This window comes from Thamnophis elegans, chromosome 2 (genome assembly GCF_009769535.1).
Source record: "Thamnophis elegans isolate rThaEle1 chromosome 2, rThaEle1.pri, whole genome shotgun sequence".
Lineage (NCBI taxonomy): Eukaryota > Metazoa > Chordata > Lepidosauria > Squamata > Colubridae > Thamnophis > Thamnophis elegans.
Window position 1 is genome coordinate 6,549,758 of NC_045542.1, and position 18,691 is coordinate 6,568,448.

The window sequence follows — 18,691 nt, forward strand, 5'->3', positions numbered from 1 at the left end:
TCTGGGTTCTAGCGCGCATGCACCGGAACCCGGAAGAGCAGCCTCCCGGTGCGTGCGCGGTGATGGGAAGATAATTTTCTGGTTTCCGGTACATGCATGCAGACCAGCCATCTGGTCTTCTAGTTTGGCACGCATGCACATGAGAGGTTACCAGCTGGCCAGTGCACATGTGCACTGGAAACCGGAAGTTCACCTTCTCGGCACGCGCAGGCACACCAAGCAGCTGCTGTTCCAGTTTCCAGCTCGCAGGCAGGCTCCCATTTTGCCACTCAGTCCCAAAAGCACCAACACTGCACTAGGGTGAGAGAAGTAAGTAACTTTAGTTTGGCAAGTCTGTTTATTGTGTATAAACAAATAAGGAATGAGCCCCATGGATTGTTCCACCTCGTTCTTGGGCTAAGCCTGACGGCGAATGAATTAATGAATTACAGCATTTGGAATTAGCTAGTTTTCACCAGGGTTGGACTGGCCAACAAAGTTACTTACCCATCGATGCCAGAGAGATCTTGCTGTAGGATGTAATCCCGAGCCTCATTCGCATGGCACGTCTCTGAGAGGATGGTGACAGGAAGAAAGCAGGAGAGGGTTTAATAGGAGCCATGGTGGCACAGTGGTTAGAATGCAGAATTGCAGGCTAACTCCGCCCATTGCCAGAGTTTGATTCTGAACGGTTCAAGGTTGACTCAGCCTTCCATCTTTCCAAGGTCAGTAAAATGAGGACCCGGATTTTGGGGGGCAATATGCTGATATTTGTAAGCGTATAAATAAGCACTATTTGCTCAGATAGTGCTGCAAAGCACTGTGGAGCGGTGTATAAGTCTAAGTGCTATTGCTACAGTATTGCTAAGTGGTATGCTATTACAAGACTCAGACAAAGGATGGAGCAAGAGCAAAGATGGAAGCTATTGGAGATAAAAGAAATCCACAATGACAAGGAAAGAGGAATTAGTGGAGGAAGATAATGGGACTCACCCACAACTTGAGCATGGATCCCTGCCAGGGCAAAAGTGGAGCCACTTGGTTTTGGTAGATCTGCATTGCTCGCTTACGTCCCCCCACTGGATTGATGAAGACAAGAAGACTCTTGGGCCGTGTAACACCTGGAGCAGAAGGAAGAGAAATGTAAATGGATGCAGGATGAGGTCAAAGTACCATCTAGTCCAGCATTTGGATCAGAGGTGGGTTCCTACCAGTTCGCACCTATTCGGTAGAATCGGTTCGTCAAATCTACCGAACCGGTTAGAAGAGGTTCCACCAGTGGACCCGGAAAGCAGGCCACACCTACAGAAGAGGTTCCAACATTTTTTGAAACCCACCACTGGTCCTTGGATAGGATTATTCTACACTATCATGCTCATATTTATAAAACTCAGTGCGTCTCTGAAAGGTAAGGATGACTACTGCGTTTGTGGTGCAATCAGAACATTGCGTGTGTTGAAGTTGTTTTAACACAAACCAAAGATGCCTTTTAAAAAACAAGTTTACATCATATTCTTATGCATGCCAGTGCTGTGTGTGAGGTCATTTAAGGTGGTTCTGACAAGTGTCGTCGGCATCTTCATATCCGGTCACATGGGCGGCAAGCCACTCCCATCCAGTCACATGAACGGCAAGCCACTCCCATCCGGTCACATGGGTGGCAAGCCACTCCCATCTGGTCCCATGGGCGGCAAGCCACTCCCACAAAGGAGGCCACACCCACAGAGTAGGTTTGGACAATTTTTGAAACCCACCACTGATTTGGATTCTCTCAGTAGTCAGTCACACCTCAAGAGTGCATGAAGAAAGGGCTCTCTCTTTGTTCCCTTAGGGTTTGCATTCACAAAAACTCTGCTGCAGAACAAGGAAGATCAAATTAACTGTCATTCCGTGTCAGAGATGAAAGGTTGGGCCAAAAAAGGCTCCTTCAAGTTGCCAAGTTTGCTTGGCCAACACGTAGAAATGACATGCTACTGCTTTCTTTCAGAATCTAGTCTTCAAGCTTGGTGTTTGTGGGACTCTCCAGTTCACTTATTAACCTGGCTCAACCTGACTTAACTTCCCAGCCTGAACAAGGTCAAGCAGTTGCCTTCTGCAGGATAGGACTTCATTCAACGCCAACTCAAAACTTATTTTCCATGACATTCAAAAGAAGGAAAAAAAAATACAGATGACCTTTGAGCACATACCGTACAAAATACGTACCGTTCCCTTACTACTGACTAAGAGCAGTTCAGATCATTTTTTGATGTAATCTACCTTCGCAGGGGTGACATTGCCCTACATGGGGCTGCCCCTGAAAAGCGTTCGGAGACTACAACTGGTCCAGAATGCAGCCGCGCAGCGATATTGGGTTTACCTAGATACACCCATGTTACACCTGTCCTCCGTGAGCTGCACTGGCTCCCGATCGGTCTCCGAACGCGCTTCAAGGTGTTGGTCATTACCTTTAAAGCCCTGCATGGCTTAGGGCCTGGATACCTACGGGACCGTCTTCTGCTACACACCTCCCAGCGACCAATAAGATCTCACAGGGTGGGCCTTCTCCAGGTGCCGTCAACTAGACAATGTCGTTTGGCGGCGCCTCGGGGGAGAGCCTTCTCTGTAGCTGCTCCGGCCCTATGGAACGATCTACCCCCAGAGATCCGGACCCTCTCCACTCTCGCGGCCTTCAAAAAGTCTATTAAGACCTGGCTTTTCCGGCAGGCCTGGGGCTGTTGACTTCTTGAATGAGGTCCAGCCCCACTACGGTTGAGTGTGTTGTGTTTTTAACCTGCTTTGTTTCTTATCCTCCGCGAGCTGCACTGGCTACCTATTAGTCTCCGAATCTGCTTCAAGGTGCTGGTCGCTACCTATAAAGCCCTACATGGCATCAGACCTGGGTACCTGAGAGACCGCCTCCTGCCGATTACCTCTCTCAGACCAATTAGATCGCACAGGTTGGGTCTCCTCCGGATTCCATCTGCCAGCCAATGTCGGCTGGCGACTCCCCGGGGGAGAGCCTTCTCTGTTGCAGCTCCGGCCCTCTGGAACGAGCTCCCTGTTGAGATCCGGACCCTTACTACCCTCCCGGCCTTCCGCAAAGCCACCAAGTCCTGGCTGTTCCAGCAGGCTGGGGGGCTGAGAAGCATCTACCTCCACGGAAATTGTGAATGTTGTTTGTTTTTAATATGTTGTCTTTGTCTCGTTCCCCCTTTCCCTTGTCTTTTGTGAGCCGCCCGAGTCCTCCGGGATGGGCGGCATACAAGACAAATAAATAAATAAATAAATAAATAAATAAAATTTTACTTTTTAAAACTTTTAGTACTTTTTAAATTGTTCTTTTATGTAAGCCGCCCAGAGTCCTCCGGGATTGGGCGGCATACAAGACAAATAAAAATAAAATTTTTACTTTTTAAAACTTTTAGTACTTTTTAAATTGTTCTTTTATGTAAGCCGCCCAGAGTCCTCCGGGATTGGGCGGCATATAAGTTTATTAAACTTAAACTTAAACTACTTGTAATTAAGAGAGGTTCCCTCAAATCCCTTTTGGAAGCCATATCCTACCCACTTATATGCAACCTGTCTCTGCAGAGCAGCCGCACTTAAGAAGGCCAGGAAAACTTCAGATGGGCTAGGAACTGACCATGATAATGAATCCAGGTCTGAAGGGCCCTGACCCAGCGTGTTGCTAGCGGAGATGTGGGTGGGGCAGTGAACTCCAGCACTCCAAGGTTCCAAAACTCTCCTTTTCCCCTCTGTATAAAAAAGACTAGAAAGAAAGAAAGAAAGAAAGAAAGAAAGGGCGGGGAACAGAACATTAGAGTGGTTTTTAGAGTAGGATCCCATTGAGTGATTGCTCAGAATGTCAAGAATCTATTTTGCATGCGAAATTATGCCCCTTTATTTTACGCATACGTGCAAATATCTTGAAAAATTGTATTACTATTGAGTTCTCAGATTTATATTCTGTTTTTTTCACCAGGAGCTCAAAGTGGCATACAAAGCACTCATCCAATCAAATCAAAACTTTATTATGATCACAGACCAGCATATTCAAAATTGGGCTGCAAAAAGTCCAAAGTCGCCCAGCAAACTTTGGGTTACGTGGGATCTAATTCTGAATTCCTATTTCGTGAGTTTCCTTGTTACGCTTCAGGAAAAGATGGTGATTACTGTATTAGCTGAGTTCGTATAACTCTTAAGCCCAGACTAACCAGCCCACAATTACCGTGTTCATATAATACTGTGTCCCCAAAGAGACACCGTATTGTAGCTCAATGGGATGACCTGCTTCATACAATGCACTAAAAATAACTGGATTTCCATAACAGACTGTGGCTGAGAAACATCCAAGGCTGAGAAACAGATGGTAAAATATATATATAGCAGGGCGCAGAGAGGCTGGTTGGCCACCAGGAGGTGCCTGAGCCTTGGACCAGTGGGGAGGAGACAAGGGAGTGTGATCCTGACGTCATGCATTGGAGCAGTGGGGAGGAGCCAAGGGAATTGTTCCTGGATGCCCGGCAACGCTGGGCAGATCAACATAGAGAGCAGCTATGCAGTTACCAAAGATAATTGGACCCAGGTGATTGTAATTAGGCTCCTCTCAAGATAGTATTTAAAGAGAGACTGGGAGGAGCCTGGTTTTGCAGGATTCATCATTCCTAACGCTGGAGAAGCTGTTATCTGTCGAAGTCTGAGTTGCTGCCAAGATTCTTATCTGTTTGTTATGCTTGGCTTTCAGCCACCGAGGTTTTGGTTTCTTGCTAATAAAGTGCTGTGACATTCCAGTTAAGCTTGTCTCGGCATTTGTTACTGGACAGAGGAGGGGGTCAGAACATTATATTCAGCCTTGTCCTTGACACTTTTGTTGTGAAGCCTGTAAACCTAGCTTGGAGTGTGTACACTAGAGCAGGTGTCTCTAACCTTGGCAACTTTTCGCCTGGCAGACTTGAATTCTGGGAATTGAAGTTCTCCTGGCTTAAAGTTCCCAAGGTTGGAGACTCCTGCACTAGAGAAGTGCAACTTTGGATTTTCCCCCATAACATAAACACTATTTGTTGTCTCTCCACTCTTCTCCTGCAGTCAATCGAAGTAATAAGAAACAACATGACTTATTTAAAAGAATTGCTCTGAACAAAAATGGAATGGGACTCCCCGGACAGATGTTTCGATCACTCTCAGCATGCAGCCAAAGTTGTAGCCCATCTACTCCAGATTTCATTTTTTACTTGATTGGGGGGCCCACTTTATGCATGATAGTATCCAACTACCTAGATGCTCTAAACCTGGATCCATCTTACTCACCTGTGAAAGAGTTTTCATCCCTAGTAGATTCCGAAATCTCCTTTCTGTTACTGGCTGTTCCAAGCTTCACAGCAACCATCTCCTGGATGGGAATGCAGAATCCCTCATCTGGAAAGGAGAGAAGACAGTTGCTTTGCTAATCTTTATTTGTGGAATTTCTGTCCTGGCTTTCTGCTTCTTCAACAGCTGTGAGTGTGGGTTTGGGGTGTGTATGCAATATTAATACAGTCAAAGTCAGAAATAGAACCAAACATTTAAAGCTTGGCAGCAGAGATGGTGATAATTCTCAGAAGATAAAAAACTTGCTTTAGTCTGAGGTCAGGGTCTTACTGATCAAACTCCATGTATTTGTCTTTTCTTCTTGACCTGCTGCCACAGTGGAGAGCTTTTCAATAGCACACCATCACTAAAATTGTCACAATCTGTCATTCAACTGCTCACTCTTGAGTGCCGTCTGGCTGGCAATTCATAGAAAAGCATTACTTGTGGGAGAACCAGAGGTGGGTTCCTACCAGTTCGCACCTATTCGGTAGAACCGGTTCATCAAATCTACCGAACCGTTAGAAGAGGTTCCACCAGTGGACCTGAAAGCAGGCCACACCTACAGAAGAGGTTCCAAAATTTTTTGAAACCCACCACTGGTCCTTGGATATGATTATTCTACACTATCATGCTCCTATTTATAAAACTCAGTGCCTCTGTGAAAGGTAAGGATGACTACTGCGTTTGTGGTGCAATCAGAACATTGCGTGTGTTGAAGTTGTTTTAACGCAAACCAAAGATGCCTTTTAAAAAAAGTTTACATCATATTCTTATGCATGCCAGTGCTGTGTGTGTGGTAATTTAAGGTGGTTCTGACAAATGTCGTCGACATCTTCATATCCGGTCACATGGGTGGCAAGCCGCTCCCATTCGGTCACATGGGCGGCAAGCCACTCCCACAAAGGAGGCCACACCCACAGAGTAGGTTCGAACAATTTTTGAAACCCACCACTGGGGAGAACCCATTCTTTTCATCAAAGTTCAGAAAATATTTGTCAGTAGGAAAGCTAGCATTCAGAGCTCAGGGTTTTTTGGGGTTTAAGGGGACTTTAAGTAACCCTTCCGGATTCTTTATCGGTTTCCTTGCTCATTCTCCTTCCTCCTGACAAATTATTGCTCATTTGTTTTGTCATATATCCAGTAACATCAGGGAAGGAAAGTCATGGAACCAGGAGACTCCAGTGTCTGGTGCTAAGACCTTTACAGAATTTCAGACCTCACCAAGAACCTAACCAAGTTGATCCAAGGACTTCAAAAGTTCAGAAGCGTAACATCTACCCTTATTTCCAGAGATTTAATCCCTTTGCAAGGGATCTTGAAGAAGCTAAAACTTGAGGAGCTGAAATTAGCAATCCTTTGTATTCATCTCCTCTGTTTGGGTGACAGGAATTTCATAAATGGATTGGAGATGTCTCATAAAATTGGAGCCCCTACTAGTGGTTCATTCTTAACATCACAGAATGATTCTGATTCTCACGCCACATAAGAGCCAAGGTGGCGCAGTGGTTAAATGCAGCACTGCAGGCTACTTCAGCTGACTGTAGTTCTGCAGTTTGGCTGTTCAAATCTCACCGGCTCGGGGTTGACTCAGCCTTCCATCCTTCTGAGGTGGGTAAAATGAGGACCCGGATTGTTGTTGGGGGCAATATGCTGACTCTGTAAACCGCTTAGAGAGGGCTGGAAGCCCTATGAAGCGGTATATAAGTCTAACTGCTATTACTGCTATTTTATTTACTATTTTGAGGGCCTCAATTATACCTACAGTACCTCTGCTCTGTCTCCAAAAAGAAGCCCTACACAACTTCACAATAAAGTGTGGTCTAAGTCCCAAACTTTCATAAAATACACATTCCTTTGTCAAAAGGAAAGCTCTTTCTCCCAGTAGAAAGCTGTCAAAGCCAGCGGTTACTATGTGTGAAGTGCTGTTTCCCCAAACTCTTCCTCCTCTTCTCCTTTTTTTTGCAACTGACTCCATATTACGGAAAATAAGATAACTGACCATGTCATTTCTAAGAGTTTAAGCTCTTCCCTTTCCGGCAGTTGGCCAGGTGAATGAAAATTCTGGTCCGGCCAGTAATCTTCTGCTTTTAACCCAATGCCTATCAGACATAAAACCAAGCGGATTTTCCCAGGCCGTTAAAACTACTATGGCTTGACCCAGAGGGGCTTCAACTTGAAAAACCCGTTCTGGGATCCAAATGTGTTTGCTAGGAGGAAACTGCCGTGATGGAAACTCCAAAGTATGTCTACATCTTCTTGGTGAAATCCAACCCCCATCGTCTGTTGGTTAAAAAAACCTTGAAACTCTTGTTGTCAGTTGGTTAAAAAAAACCTTGAAACTCATGTCTTCCGTCTCTCTCTTTCCCCCTCTGCTCCTGGCACTGGTGTCATCCTCAGGGGAAGTACTTGCAAACACAAGAAGCTTTGGGTCAACTTGGGTGTGTATAGGTGGTTCCTCTTGACAATACGTTTGTCATTATTTTCTGCAAAAAGATTGAGTAAAGACCTCCTAGGCAAGATGAGCGGAAAGAAGAGTTGTGATGATCACTAGCATGGCGTTTTTAAAATAAAAGTATGAGCAAAATCATGACTTAGGGCTGTGGATAGGGAATTAACAAAATGGCTCTTCCATGCACTTCCCAATGCATCTTGTTTATCGAAGGGTTAGAGCAAAAAATCTGTATCTTTAAGCATCCATCCTATGTTTTTTTCTAAACCTCCCAAGAACATATTGTGAGGTTGTTCTCTATTCAAAGGATCTCCTCCTGTGTCTACTTTTGTTCTAATTAAAAGAGAAGCATACAGTAATTATGCAGCAGCGCGAGCGATCGTGGGTGCACCTTGGTTCACCCACGTAACACCTATCCTCCGCGAGCTGCACTGGCTGCCTATTGGTCTCCGGATACGCTTCAAGGCGCTAGTCGTCACTTATAAAGCCCTTCATGGTATTGGACCTGGGTACTTGAGAGACCGCCTCTGCCAATTACCTCCACTAGACCGATTAGATCCCACAGATTAGGCCTCCTCCGAATTCCATCCGCCGGCCAGTGTCGACTGGCGACTACCCGGAGGAGAGCCTTCTCTGTGGCTGCTCCGACCCTCTGGAACGAACTCCCAGTGGAGATTCGAACCCTCACCACCCTCCAGGCCTTCCGCAAAGCCCTTAAAACCTGGCTATTCCGACAGGCCTGGGGCTAAAGAACCGTTGCCCCCGTCTCAAATGGTATGACTGCTGTGTGTTTTAAACTATGTATTGTTTTGTGTCATTTTTAACTTTGTCTGTAACCCCCCTTCCCTGGTTTTGAGTTGTGAACCGCCCTGAGTCCCCTTCGGGGGAAAAGGGCGGCATATAAATAAAATCAACATTCAACATTCAACAACATATTTACATATTTTACCTTTTTTTGGAAATATTTTATCCACGTTCATGTGAGCTTATTCCCTTATTCTCTAGTGTTTTCCTTTCTTTTTATTAAACATCACTTATTAAGGCTAAAAGAATCTTCTGGGGTATATAATGATAAATGACCTCACATTCACACAAATCATGTTATTGACACATTTCTATATTGAGGCTTTTAAAATAATTTTATACTAAACTGTCTAAGACACACAATACAGTTAAGATGCCAATTAAGCTTTCCTTTCAAAGAGCTGATGTAACATACGTATTTTATAGTTTACTTTATGATTATCTCATATTTGGCAGAAAATCATGAAATTTTGGATAACACCATTTTCATTTCAAACTTTAAAATATTCTTAAGTGAAGCATCTTTTGTCAGTTTTTAGATACAAGTGAAACTAAAATCCTCAGTTTCAGGAATATCTGTACATTATTACCTTCACAAATGTCAAGCCAGCTAAAAAATACAAGAGGAAAAATAAAGGAAGATCCTAATCCATCAACAAACATCATCTCAAGCATCAATAAATAATATATTGCCTGCAAGGCGAAAGTACCAGATACAGTGCTGAACATTTACAGTTCCATTAAAACACACAAATGATTTTGTGGCTTTAACAATTGACATATTGTTTTATTGCTTTAATGTCATCTAGTGCCAGGTAAAACATAAAACGGGAATATGGGTTGTCCTTAGTCAAGGCAGCTTCTAATTTTTTTCTTCCTCGAATGCAACTTGGTTCTTAAACTCTTAAGACTTGGCCTGAATAACAGAACAGAGCTGGAAGGGACCTTGGAGATCTTCTAGTCCCATCATCCATTCAAGCAGTTAGGACACTGTCACTGTTAGGACGTTTCTCCTTAGTTCTAGGTTCTAGGAGAAACTTCCTAACAGTGAGGACAATTAACCAGTGGAACAGCTTGCCTTGAGAAATCGTGGCTGCTCCATCACTCGAGGTTTTTAAGAAGAGACTAGACAGTCACTTTCCTGCTTGAGCAGGGGGCTGGACTAGAAAACCTCCAAGGTCCTTTTCAGCTCTATTCTATTGATTAGTTTCTCCTGATTAGTTTCCATCCATTGCTTCTTGCCTGGCCTTCTGGTGCTTTGGAAAATAGGTTCAACTGCCTCTTCTTTGTGGAAGCCCCTCAAACCCCTCTTTACTTCAGAGATGTTGTACACCTAATTCATTACTATTTCCCTCCAACTTGTTGTGCAAATGTGTTTCCTCTGTCGCTGTGTGTTTGTCTAACATCACTACTGGCAGATATGTAATCTGCTGGCTACAGACTGGAGCATCTGAGAGAAGGATGGCAAAAGATTATAGTTGTGATCTATGGAGACCTCAGAGAACTTGTAGGACACTTTAAAGAGGGACAGTGTTGAAGTTCGGGAGGGAGAATAAATTCAGAAAGATGGCCCTGAAAAGTTTGAGGCTATTTAGAGAAAATAGGTAGAACACAGTGGTGGGTTTCAAAAATTTTTGAACCTACTCTGTGGTGTGGCCTCCTTTGTGGGAGTGGCTTGCTGGCCATGTGACCTGGTAGGAGTGGCTTGCCGGCCATGTGTTTTTTCTTTCTTCTTTCTTTCTTTTTCTCTTTCTTTCTTTCTTTCTTTCTTCTTTGTTTCTTTTTGTTCTTTCTTTCTCTTTCCTCGCTCCCCTCCTCTCTCTTTCCTTCCTTTTGTCTCTCTGTCCTTTTTTTTCTTTTTTTCTTACATCTCTCTCACTTTTTCTTTTTCTTTCTTTCTTTTTCTCTTTTCTCTCTCTCTCTCTCTCTCTCTCTCTTTCCTTCCTTTTGTCTCTCTGTCCCTTTTTTTTTTTTTCCTTTTTTTTTTTTTTTTTTTAATCTCTCTCACTTTTTTTTCTTTCTTTTTTTTTTTTTTTATTTTATTTATTTCTTCCTGTCTTTCTCGCTCTGTGGTGAGTCTGTGTGTGTGTGGTGTGTGTGTGTGTGGTGAGTGAGTGAGTGGTGGGTTTCAAAAATTTTGGAACCTCTTCTGTAGGTGTGGCCTGCTTTCTGGTGGAACCTCTTCTAACCAGTTCGGTAGATTTGACGAACCGGTTTCTACTGACTGGTGCGAACTGGTAGGAACCCACCTCTGGTAGAACACCCTTAAAGATTCTTGTCTAAGAAAATATTAGTTACTGCCTGGTACAAATGCAAATATAAATTGCAAATGTCCTACAAATAATGTGTTTTTCCCAGCAAGCAGCAAACCACTTTCCTTGTGCAAGGTAAATAAAATCTGAACTTTCCTTAAAGAGGTATTACTCACCTAATCATATCCCATTTTTGTAACAAATGAGAACCAATATTTTCTTTGTTTACCTTTTTTATTTGATGTCAAGTCTTTGAAGTTGGCAAGTTCAGGAAATGAAAACTCATTGGATTTCTGGAATGAGCTTTATTGCTCTTAGGATAATGTAATAAATCTTGAAAGCATCCTACAGCAAATTCTCCAGATCAACTTGTACCTAGCATGATTAAAGTGGAATTGCCTCTTTCTCATATTTCTCCCCTCTAAAGAACTACGGATTTTTTTTTTTTTTAATGGTCCAAATCTCTACAGTCTTGCTCCATCTTCTACGTTCTCAGGATCTGTTAGATCCATTCTCATTTGAAGTCACAATCATTCAAATAAAGAATTCTCCGAAACCAAAAAATCAAATATCACAATTCACAGACAAGGTTATGAGAACCAGAAATCAAATACCCATGCTTGACAATAATACTAGTGCAAAAAACAGTTCAAATAATATTGACTGCAAATAACATACAAGTCCTCGCATTTCATAGTTGCAAAAAAGATCAAAGTTTTGGCTTGCATCAAAAGAAGTGTAGTTTTTGAATCATGCAAATTCTACTTTATTCTGTGTTCAATCCATTCTTGAGTACTATGTCCAGTTCTGGGAAGCAGGAATAGAACCTCAGAGCAATGAGGATATTTGGAAGCTAGAAAGCTAAATACTATGGAGATCAAATAGAAAGAATTGGGAATGTTTCACTTAAGCATTCTTCAAAGGATATCACTGTGTCCTCCAAGTTACTATAATTTAGATTCCTACCCTAAACAGTGTGTGGTGTGTGTGTGTGCGCGCGCGTGCGTACGATGATCTAAAGGTACCTAAACAATAAAACATATATCAACTATGATCTTTGCTCTTTCCATTGCTTAGCATTTAAAATTATAGAAATGAATGGAAAAAGTGAAATTCATATGTTTCAAGAGCCACAGGTTGACATTTCCAAGAACTCCTGAAATAACAAACATTCCACACAAAATTAGATGATAATGTACCGGTAGTGGTGACTTTTTCCATCCTTGAGTTCAGGTTAACGTCAGTCCTGGGTTCCACCACAAATGTGCGTACGACAAAGCGCGTGTGACTAAAGCGCAGTGACAAAACCGCGCCGTCAAAAACCGCGGAGCGTTTTTTTATTAGAAGGGAAAGCTTGGTGAAATTATTTTGAGCTAAATTTTAAACTAATGTCTGCATAAATTTGATAGTGGTAAATATCAGAGGCAAGGATGAGGGCAAATGCATGCGGAATGATTTACGTTGTTTAAATCCTATTAGAAAGGAAGCTGGTCGAGATCATTTTAAAGTAATACTTGATCCACTCTGCTTAAATTTTACTAAGAAGGGAAGTTTGGTCAGATTATTTTGAATTACTGTTTGAAATTAAGGTTAAGAAAGATTATTTACGCTGTTTAAATCCTATTAGAAGGGAAGTTTGATTATTCTTCTGTAAAGTAATATCTGAATATGTGGAATGATCCACGCTGCTTAAATTTTACTAGAAGGGATTATTTTGAGCTAGATTGTATTGATGTCTATACAAATTTGGATAAATGTTTCTGAATACAAGGTTAAGGAAGAGGAATGGAGAGTCTACAGGAGGTCGGGGTAAATAACAAAGAAGCAAGAGACGAGAATAAAATATAGATAGAATGACTTATACTATTTAAGCATAGATAAGATGGGGGCTGAGCTTACACAAAGATTTCTTTTTTTTTTCTTTTTTCTTGTTCTTTTTTTTTTTTTTTTGTTTTTTGTTTTCTCTTAATATATTACTTTTATTTTTAATCCATACGAACATACGATACTTTAGATAGAAGGCAGTGCCAGTGTGGGCCCTGGGAAGTCGGGAGGAGTAGGGATGGGGATTTAGGGGGGGTGGTGGTGGGTGTTAATATAGTCTCAATAAGAACAAGAATGCACTTATATACGGTTGTTCTTTTTTTCCCCCTTTTTTTTTCTCTTTTCTTTCTTTATATTTTTTTTCCCTTGGTTTATTTTACTTTTTATCAGATTATATAACAATACTTGAATAAAGGAATACACCAAGGAGGGAGGTAGAGGGAAAGAGGAGGAGGAGTAAGGAAGGAGTAAGGGGAATGTAAGGAGGTGTGTTGGGAGTAAGGGGAGAGGAAGGTTTGAGTGGAAAGGGAAGTAGGAGGAGCGTTAGAGGGAGGAAAGGAAAGTTGGAGGGGGTAGATGGGTGTATGGAGGTTGGAAGTGTCAGGTGGGGTTGTGAATGATGAGTTGTGTTTTTTTTTTTTCTTATAGCAAATACCCTGTATATAAGTGATTGTAAAATGGAATGTGAAAATGAATAAAATATATATTTTTAAAAAAAAAAAAACCGCGGAGCCGAATGAGCGCTGAAGCGCACCGACAACAGCGCGCCGACAGAAGCGCGCTGTAACATAACCCTAAACCTAACCCTAAACCTAACCCTAACCCTAAACCTAACCCCTAAAACCTAACCCTAAACCTAACCCTAAACCTTACCTTAATTTAAATCGCGCTTCTGTCGGCACGCTGTTGTCGGCGCGCTGTTGTCGGCGCGCTTTTGACATCGCGGTTTTAGCACCGCGGTTTGGCGGCGCGCTTTTGACGTTCGCGGTTATGTCGTGCCACGCAGTCCTGTCATACAGCATTTTTGATGCTAAGCAAAATTCCCCATCAATTTAATATCATTTTGTTAAAAATTCTAATTCTTACTGGAGGGTTAGGAGGGCAGTTATACTGAGAAGGTTTGGCTGTTTCTCATTCTATACGCTAAATGATCTTTGTTATTACTGAAGGCTGTCCTTTTTACTCCTGAAGTGGAGAAATACTAGTGCCAGGAGGCTGGGATGACCCTTTGCACTGGCCAGGCTGTAATAATCTGGAGCGGCAACTTTTGCAAAGACTGCCTTGCATTCTTCCTTATTATATGAGAACAGGGCTGCTTACGAAGGCACAAAAACGGGGAAAAGAAAAAAAATCTGCAAACCTGCCCCCCCCTCCCATGTTCTGCCAACCACAGATATGAAGGCATCTGAAGTCTTTAAATATCGGTGACCCGTCAAAACCGCGCTCGACTAAGCCGCGCCCGATTAAACCGCGTCGCTGACGTCATCAACAGGGCGACAACAGCCAGCGCGGAGAAAGAAGGGTGCTTTAAATAGCGCTTTGAAAGCAAGCCGATTCAACTTAAGGTAAGGGTTAGGTTAAGGGTTAGGGTTAGGTTTAGGGTTAGGTTTAGGGTTAGGTTAAGGGTTAGGATTAGGTTTAGGGTTAGTTAAGGGTTAGGATTAGGTTTAGGGTTAGGTTAAGGGTTAGGTTTAGGGTTAGGTTTAGGGGGTTAGGTTTAGGTTTAGGGGTTAATTTTAGGTTTAGCGTTTACAGCGTGCTTCTGTCTCCGCGCTGTTGTCGCCCTCTTGATGACACGGTTTCGTCGAGCGCGGTTTAGTCGAACACGGTTTTGTGGTGGAACCTTAAATATACCACACAAAATCCTAAGCAGTATTATTCCCATCTTCTCTGAAATGAAAAGGACCAAAAGAGGCATCTTCTGAAGCAGATAGTGACACACATAGCAATAGCAATAGCAATAGCAGTTAGACTTATATACCGCTCATGGGGCTTTCAGCCCTCTCTAAGCGGTTTACAGAGTCAGCATATTGCCCCCAACACAATCCGGGTCCTCATTTACCCACCTCGGAAAGGATGGAAGGCTGAGTCAACCCTGAGCCGGTGAGATTTGAACAGCCGAACTGCAGAACTGCAGTCAGCTGAAGTAGCCTGCAGTGCTGCATTTAACCACTGCGCCACCTTGGATGGCTCAACCAGATTTACTCCTCTATAAAACATAAGCTGGGACAGAGCCTTTCCTCTTGAGCCCTACTGAAATTAAATTACACTTTACTGAGCGTTATAAGCTCAGGCAGACTTGCTTTATTCCAGAGGCACTTAGTCACAGGACAGAGCTAAGAGAGGATGTTGTTGCTAGAGACCAAAGTCTACTCATAATGGTTTACTTTTACTCAAAGGTCGAAAGCAACCCATATTCCCCCACCCCTTTGAGCTCACATTCCTTCTATGTTCTGCCAAGATAATCATTACCTGCGGAAGGAACTCTTTCACAGCCGAGTGGATATTTTTAACCTTGTTTATCTGCTAAGTTAGGAAAAATATTAACCAAGACTGAGCATTTCAGTCATTAGCTAGGAACAGGTACTACAATTAACAGTGCTAATGAGTATTCATAGTTCAAGGTGCCCGTCCCTCTAAATCAATGGCCTGTTTTAGTCCAAATGCCTAGCTAGGAGGAAACAGGTCGAAGTGGGTTGGGTACCACTTTCCCCTTACTGTTGTGGCCCAGCAGGAGCCGTTGGAGCTGCCACCAGACTCCGACAGCGAGGGGCCCTATGAGTCGGCTCTGAAGGACCATGGACAGGGTTCCGACTCCGAGCAGGGTGCAGAGAGACTGGTTGGCCACCAGGAGGCACCTGAGCCTTGGACCAGTGGGGAGGAGACAAGGGAGTGTGATCCCGACGTCATGCATTGGAGCAGTGGGGAGGAGACAAGGGAGTTGGTCCTGGATGCCGGGCAACGGAGAGCTAATAGGCGTAAGGAACAGTTACGCAGTTACGGAAGATAATTGCACTCAGCTGGTGGTAATTAGGCTCCTCTCAAGACTATAAAGGAATGATTGTGCACACGCTCCTTGCAGGAGTCAACGTATTTACTAGAGCTTGGAGAAGCTACGGTGGCTAGCTTGGCAGGCTGGATTGCTGCCAAGGTTAGTCTGTGCTGGATTGCTGCCAATGTCTAGTCTGTGCTGGATTGCTGCCAAGGCTTGGACTGTGCTGGATTGCTGCCAAGGTCTTGTCTGTGTGTTAATAAATCCTTGAAGTATCTTTGTCTCGGCGTGCTTTAGTGTAGGACGAGGGGGGGGGGGTCAGAACACCTTACTATGACAAAGCGACAATTAAATCATGGAGGTCCGAAGCAGACATTCAGTTTGAGAGAGCCTGCCCCAACTATGTTTCTGCCAGATGTTTGGATTACAATTCAATTAATTTCCACCCATACTAACAATCTTGGTAGTATATAATGGGATCTTGACAGAATATAATAGAATATAATGGGAATCTTGGTGGAATATAATGGGATACTTTAAATTTTGTTTGTTACTGTTCAAAGTAAGTAGAAAAATGCTCTAACATTTTCTAATTCACATGCTGGTAGAAGGGGCGGGGGGGGGGAAATCTGCCTTCAGGAAAAGTTGATTTTCTAAACTCTGAAGGACATTTCCACATTCATTATCGTTTAAAGATTCAATCCAACTCCGAGGAAACTCTACAACCGTTTTGGCCTGGTTTATTTATTTATTTATTGCCAAATGCACCAATAAAAATATTCACTAGTCTTATTGTTATAAATACAGCACTATTGATCTATATCTGCTTTGTGTTAGGTCAGGAGTCTATGTGTTGTGCTTACAGCAAGATAACAATTGGGACAAAGGGCCTTCATGTCTTCAGAGATGGAGGAATTATACTAACATTATTCTGTCTCCCTGGATGCTAGGTGTCATTAAGGCCAAGTATTGATCAACATCTCTGAGAAGGATTTTAAAATGTAAACCTTGATGAAATAGATTAATGGCCTAATTTTAAATTTTTCCTTTTCTGCTTTTAATCTGAGCATGTATCAGTTTCAGTTATAACAAGATATTGCCTGACTCTGGATGTTAGATTCTAATAGTTTGTTTACAATAGCTATAGATAATTCTTCAAGTAGCATATAAAGCTGCAATAGTGGATTTCAAATATTTTCCTTATGCAAGTTTCCCCCACCCTATCATGTTAACTTCCAAGAAAACTACTTTTTTTTAATACACATAAGCACATCAACAGAACACATAAACACATTAACAAAAATAACCACGTAACTTAGAAACAACATAGGAACAATAAGTCCCATCGTATATCATACAGCAGTTCCGAATCGGTTTCTTTGCAGTTAGTGTTTTCCCTTCTATACATTTCTATCTTGCGTTCATAATCTCCTTATTCGTTATCCATTTTTATGTACAATTCTTTATTTATTTATACTTAGCTACTTATGATCAAGTATTATTTACCTATATTGTGCTTTATATTCTTACTGTCATTCATTCTCTTACATACAATTATAGGTATACATTCACATAGTTATTCTTTTTCTTTGCCATTCTTATATTATTATTATTCCATTTAAAAGGTTATAAGGTATAGTTTGGAATGCATTGTTTACCATCCTTCACACCTGCTATGACACCACCTTATTTTCTCTTTCTTTTCTTTTCTCCCTCCCTTCAAGTTCAAGGTTCATTTTATTTATATGCCGCCCTATTCCCGGCGGGACTCATAGCGGCACACAAACCCAAGGAAGGGAAACACAAAAAACTACAACAAAAAATACAGGGCATTTAAAACAACCAACAGCCACACGATCGAGAGGGGAAGGGAACCCTTCCTTCTCTACTTCTTTCCTTACTCTTCTCCTTCCCCTTCTTCCTTCCCTTACTTCTCCTCCCTACTCCTACCCTCTGTCCTCTCCTTCCTACCCTCTCTCCTTCTCTTTTTCTCTCTTCCTCCCTCCTCTCCTTCTCTTTCTCTCCCTCCCACCCACCTCTCACTACCTCTTTCTACTTTCATACTGCAGATAATTCAGATCCATTCATCTCCCTTGGGGCTGCTGGATCTCATTGTTTATTGCGCATCTGGATAGGGTAAAAATGTCAAAATGTCAGCTGCAATGGTGCAATTGAAGCTTTGCTTGTTTTTTTTTTAATGTTTTAAAAAGAGGCAGAATTTTGATTGTACTGTTGCAACTGCTATCGTCACTTTTTTTACGGCGCCTACTAACGCCCCAGCCTGCATCCTTTGTAAGTGAATCATACAGCACAACTAAGTCTTCCGGAAATATTTCTCTTGCAGGGGGTAATAATTGTAGTAGTATGCAAGCTTGTCTGTCACTGATAAGCTACGGTATTTTTTTTGGGAAACCCAAAGCAGAGAAGGTGCTAAAATTGATTGGATAAAAGCACAATTTGTACCGACGACAGCAGCTGAATGAACTGAATGGATCAAGCCCTTCATGGTATTGGATCTGGGTACTTGAGAGACTGCCTGCTGCCAATTACCTCCCACAGACCCATTAGATCTCACAGGGTTGGCCTCCTCCGGGTGCCATCTACCAGCCAATGCCACCTGGCTATTACCCGGGGGAGGGCCTTCTCTGTGGCAGCTCCGGCCCTCTGGAATGAACTCCCCGCAGGGATTCGGACCCTCACCTCTCTCCAGGCCTTCCGAAAAGCCGTCAAAACCTGGCTTTGCCAGCAGGCCTGGGGGTGATGAGTTCCCCTCCCCTCTCGACATGTATGGTTGTGCGACTGTTGCTTACTTTTATTATTTGTATTTTGTCTTTTATGTTCCCCCTTTTTCCCCCCCTTGAATTGTTCGCCGCCCTGAGTCCTCCCGGAGAAGGGCGGCATACAAATAATAAAATACAAATACAAACTATGGAATTTAGACATAAAGGTCATATTAAAAGGCTCCTAGGCTGCTCAAGGCCATGGAAGAAAGGGATTGTTGTTCCAAAAAACAGCATCTGCGAGTATCTCTAAGATCAATCTCTCAGTCTTCCAGTTAAG

The 18,691-nt window shown here is 42.7% G+C and overlaps 1 protein-coding gene across 1 annotated transcript in view; it reads right to left on the reverse strand.

Moving 5' to 3' along the window:
* LOC116503927 (ceramide kinase-like) overlaps positions 1–18,691 on the reverse strand; it is a 37,161-nt gene that overhangs the window by 16,006 nt on the left and 2,464 nt on the right. The window contains 5 exon segments of the mRNA XM_032210663.1: positions 487–550; positions 973–1,008; positions 1,011–1,100; positions 3,605–3,730; positions 5,269–5,376. Of these exon segments, the coding sequence (XP_032066554.1) occupies positions 487–550; positions 973–1,008; positions 1,011–1,100; positions 3,605–3,730; positions 5,269–5,376 (424 nt within the window).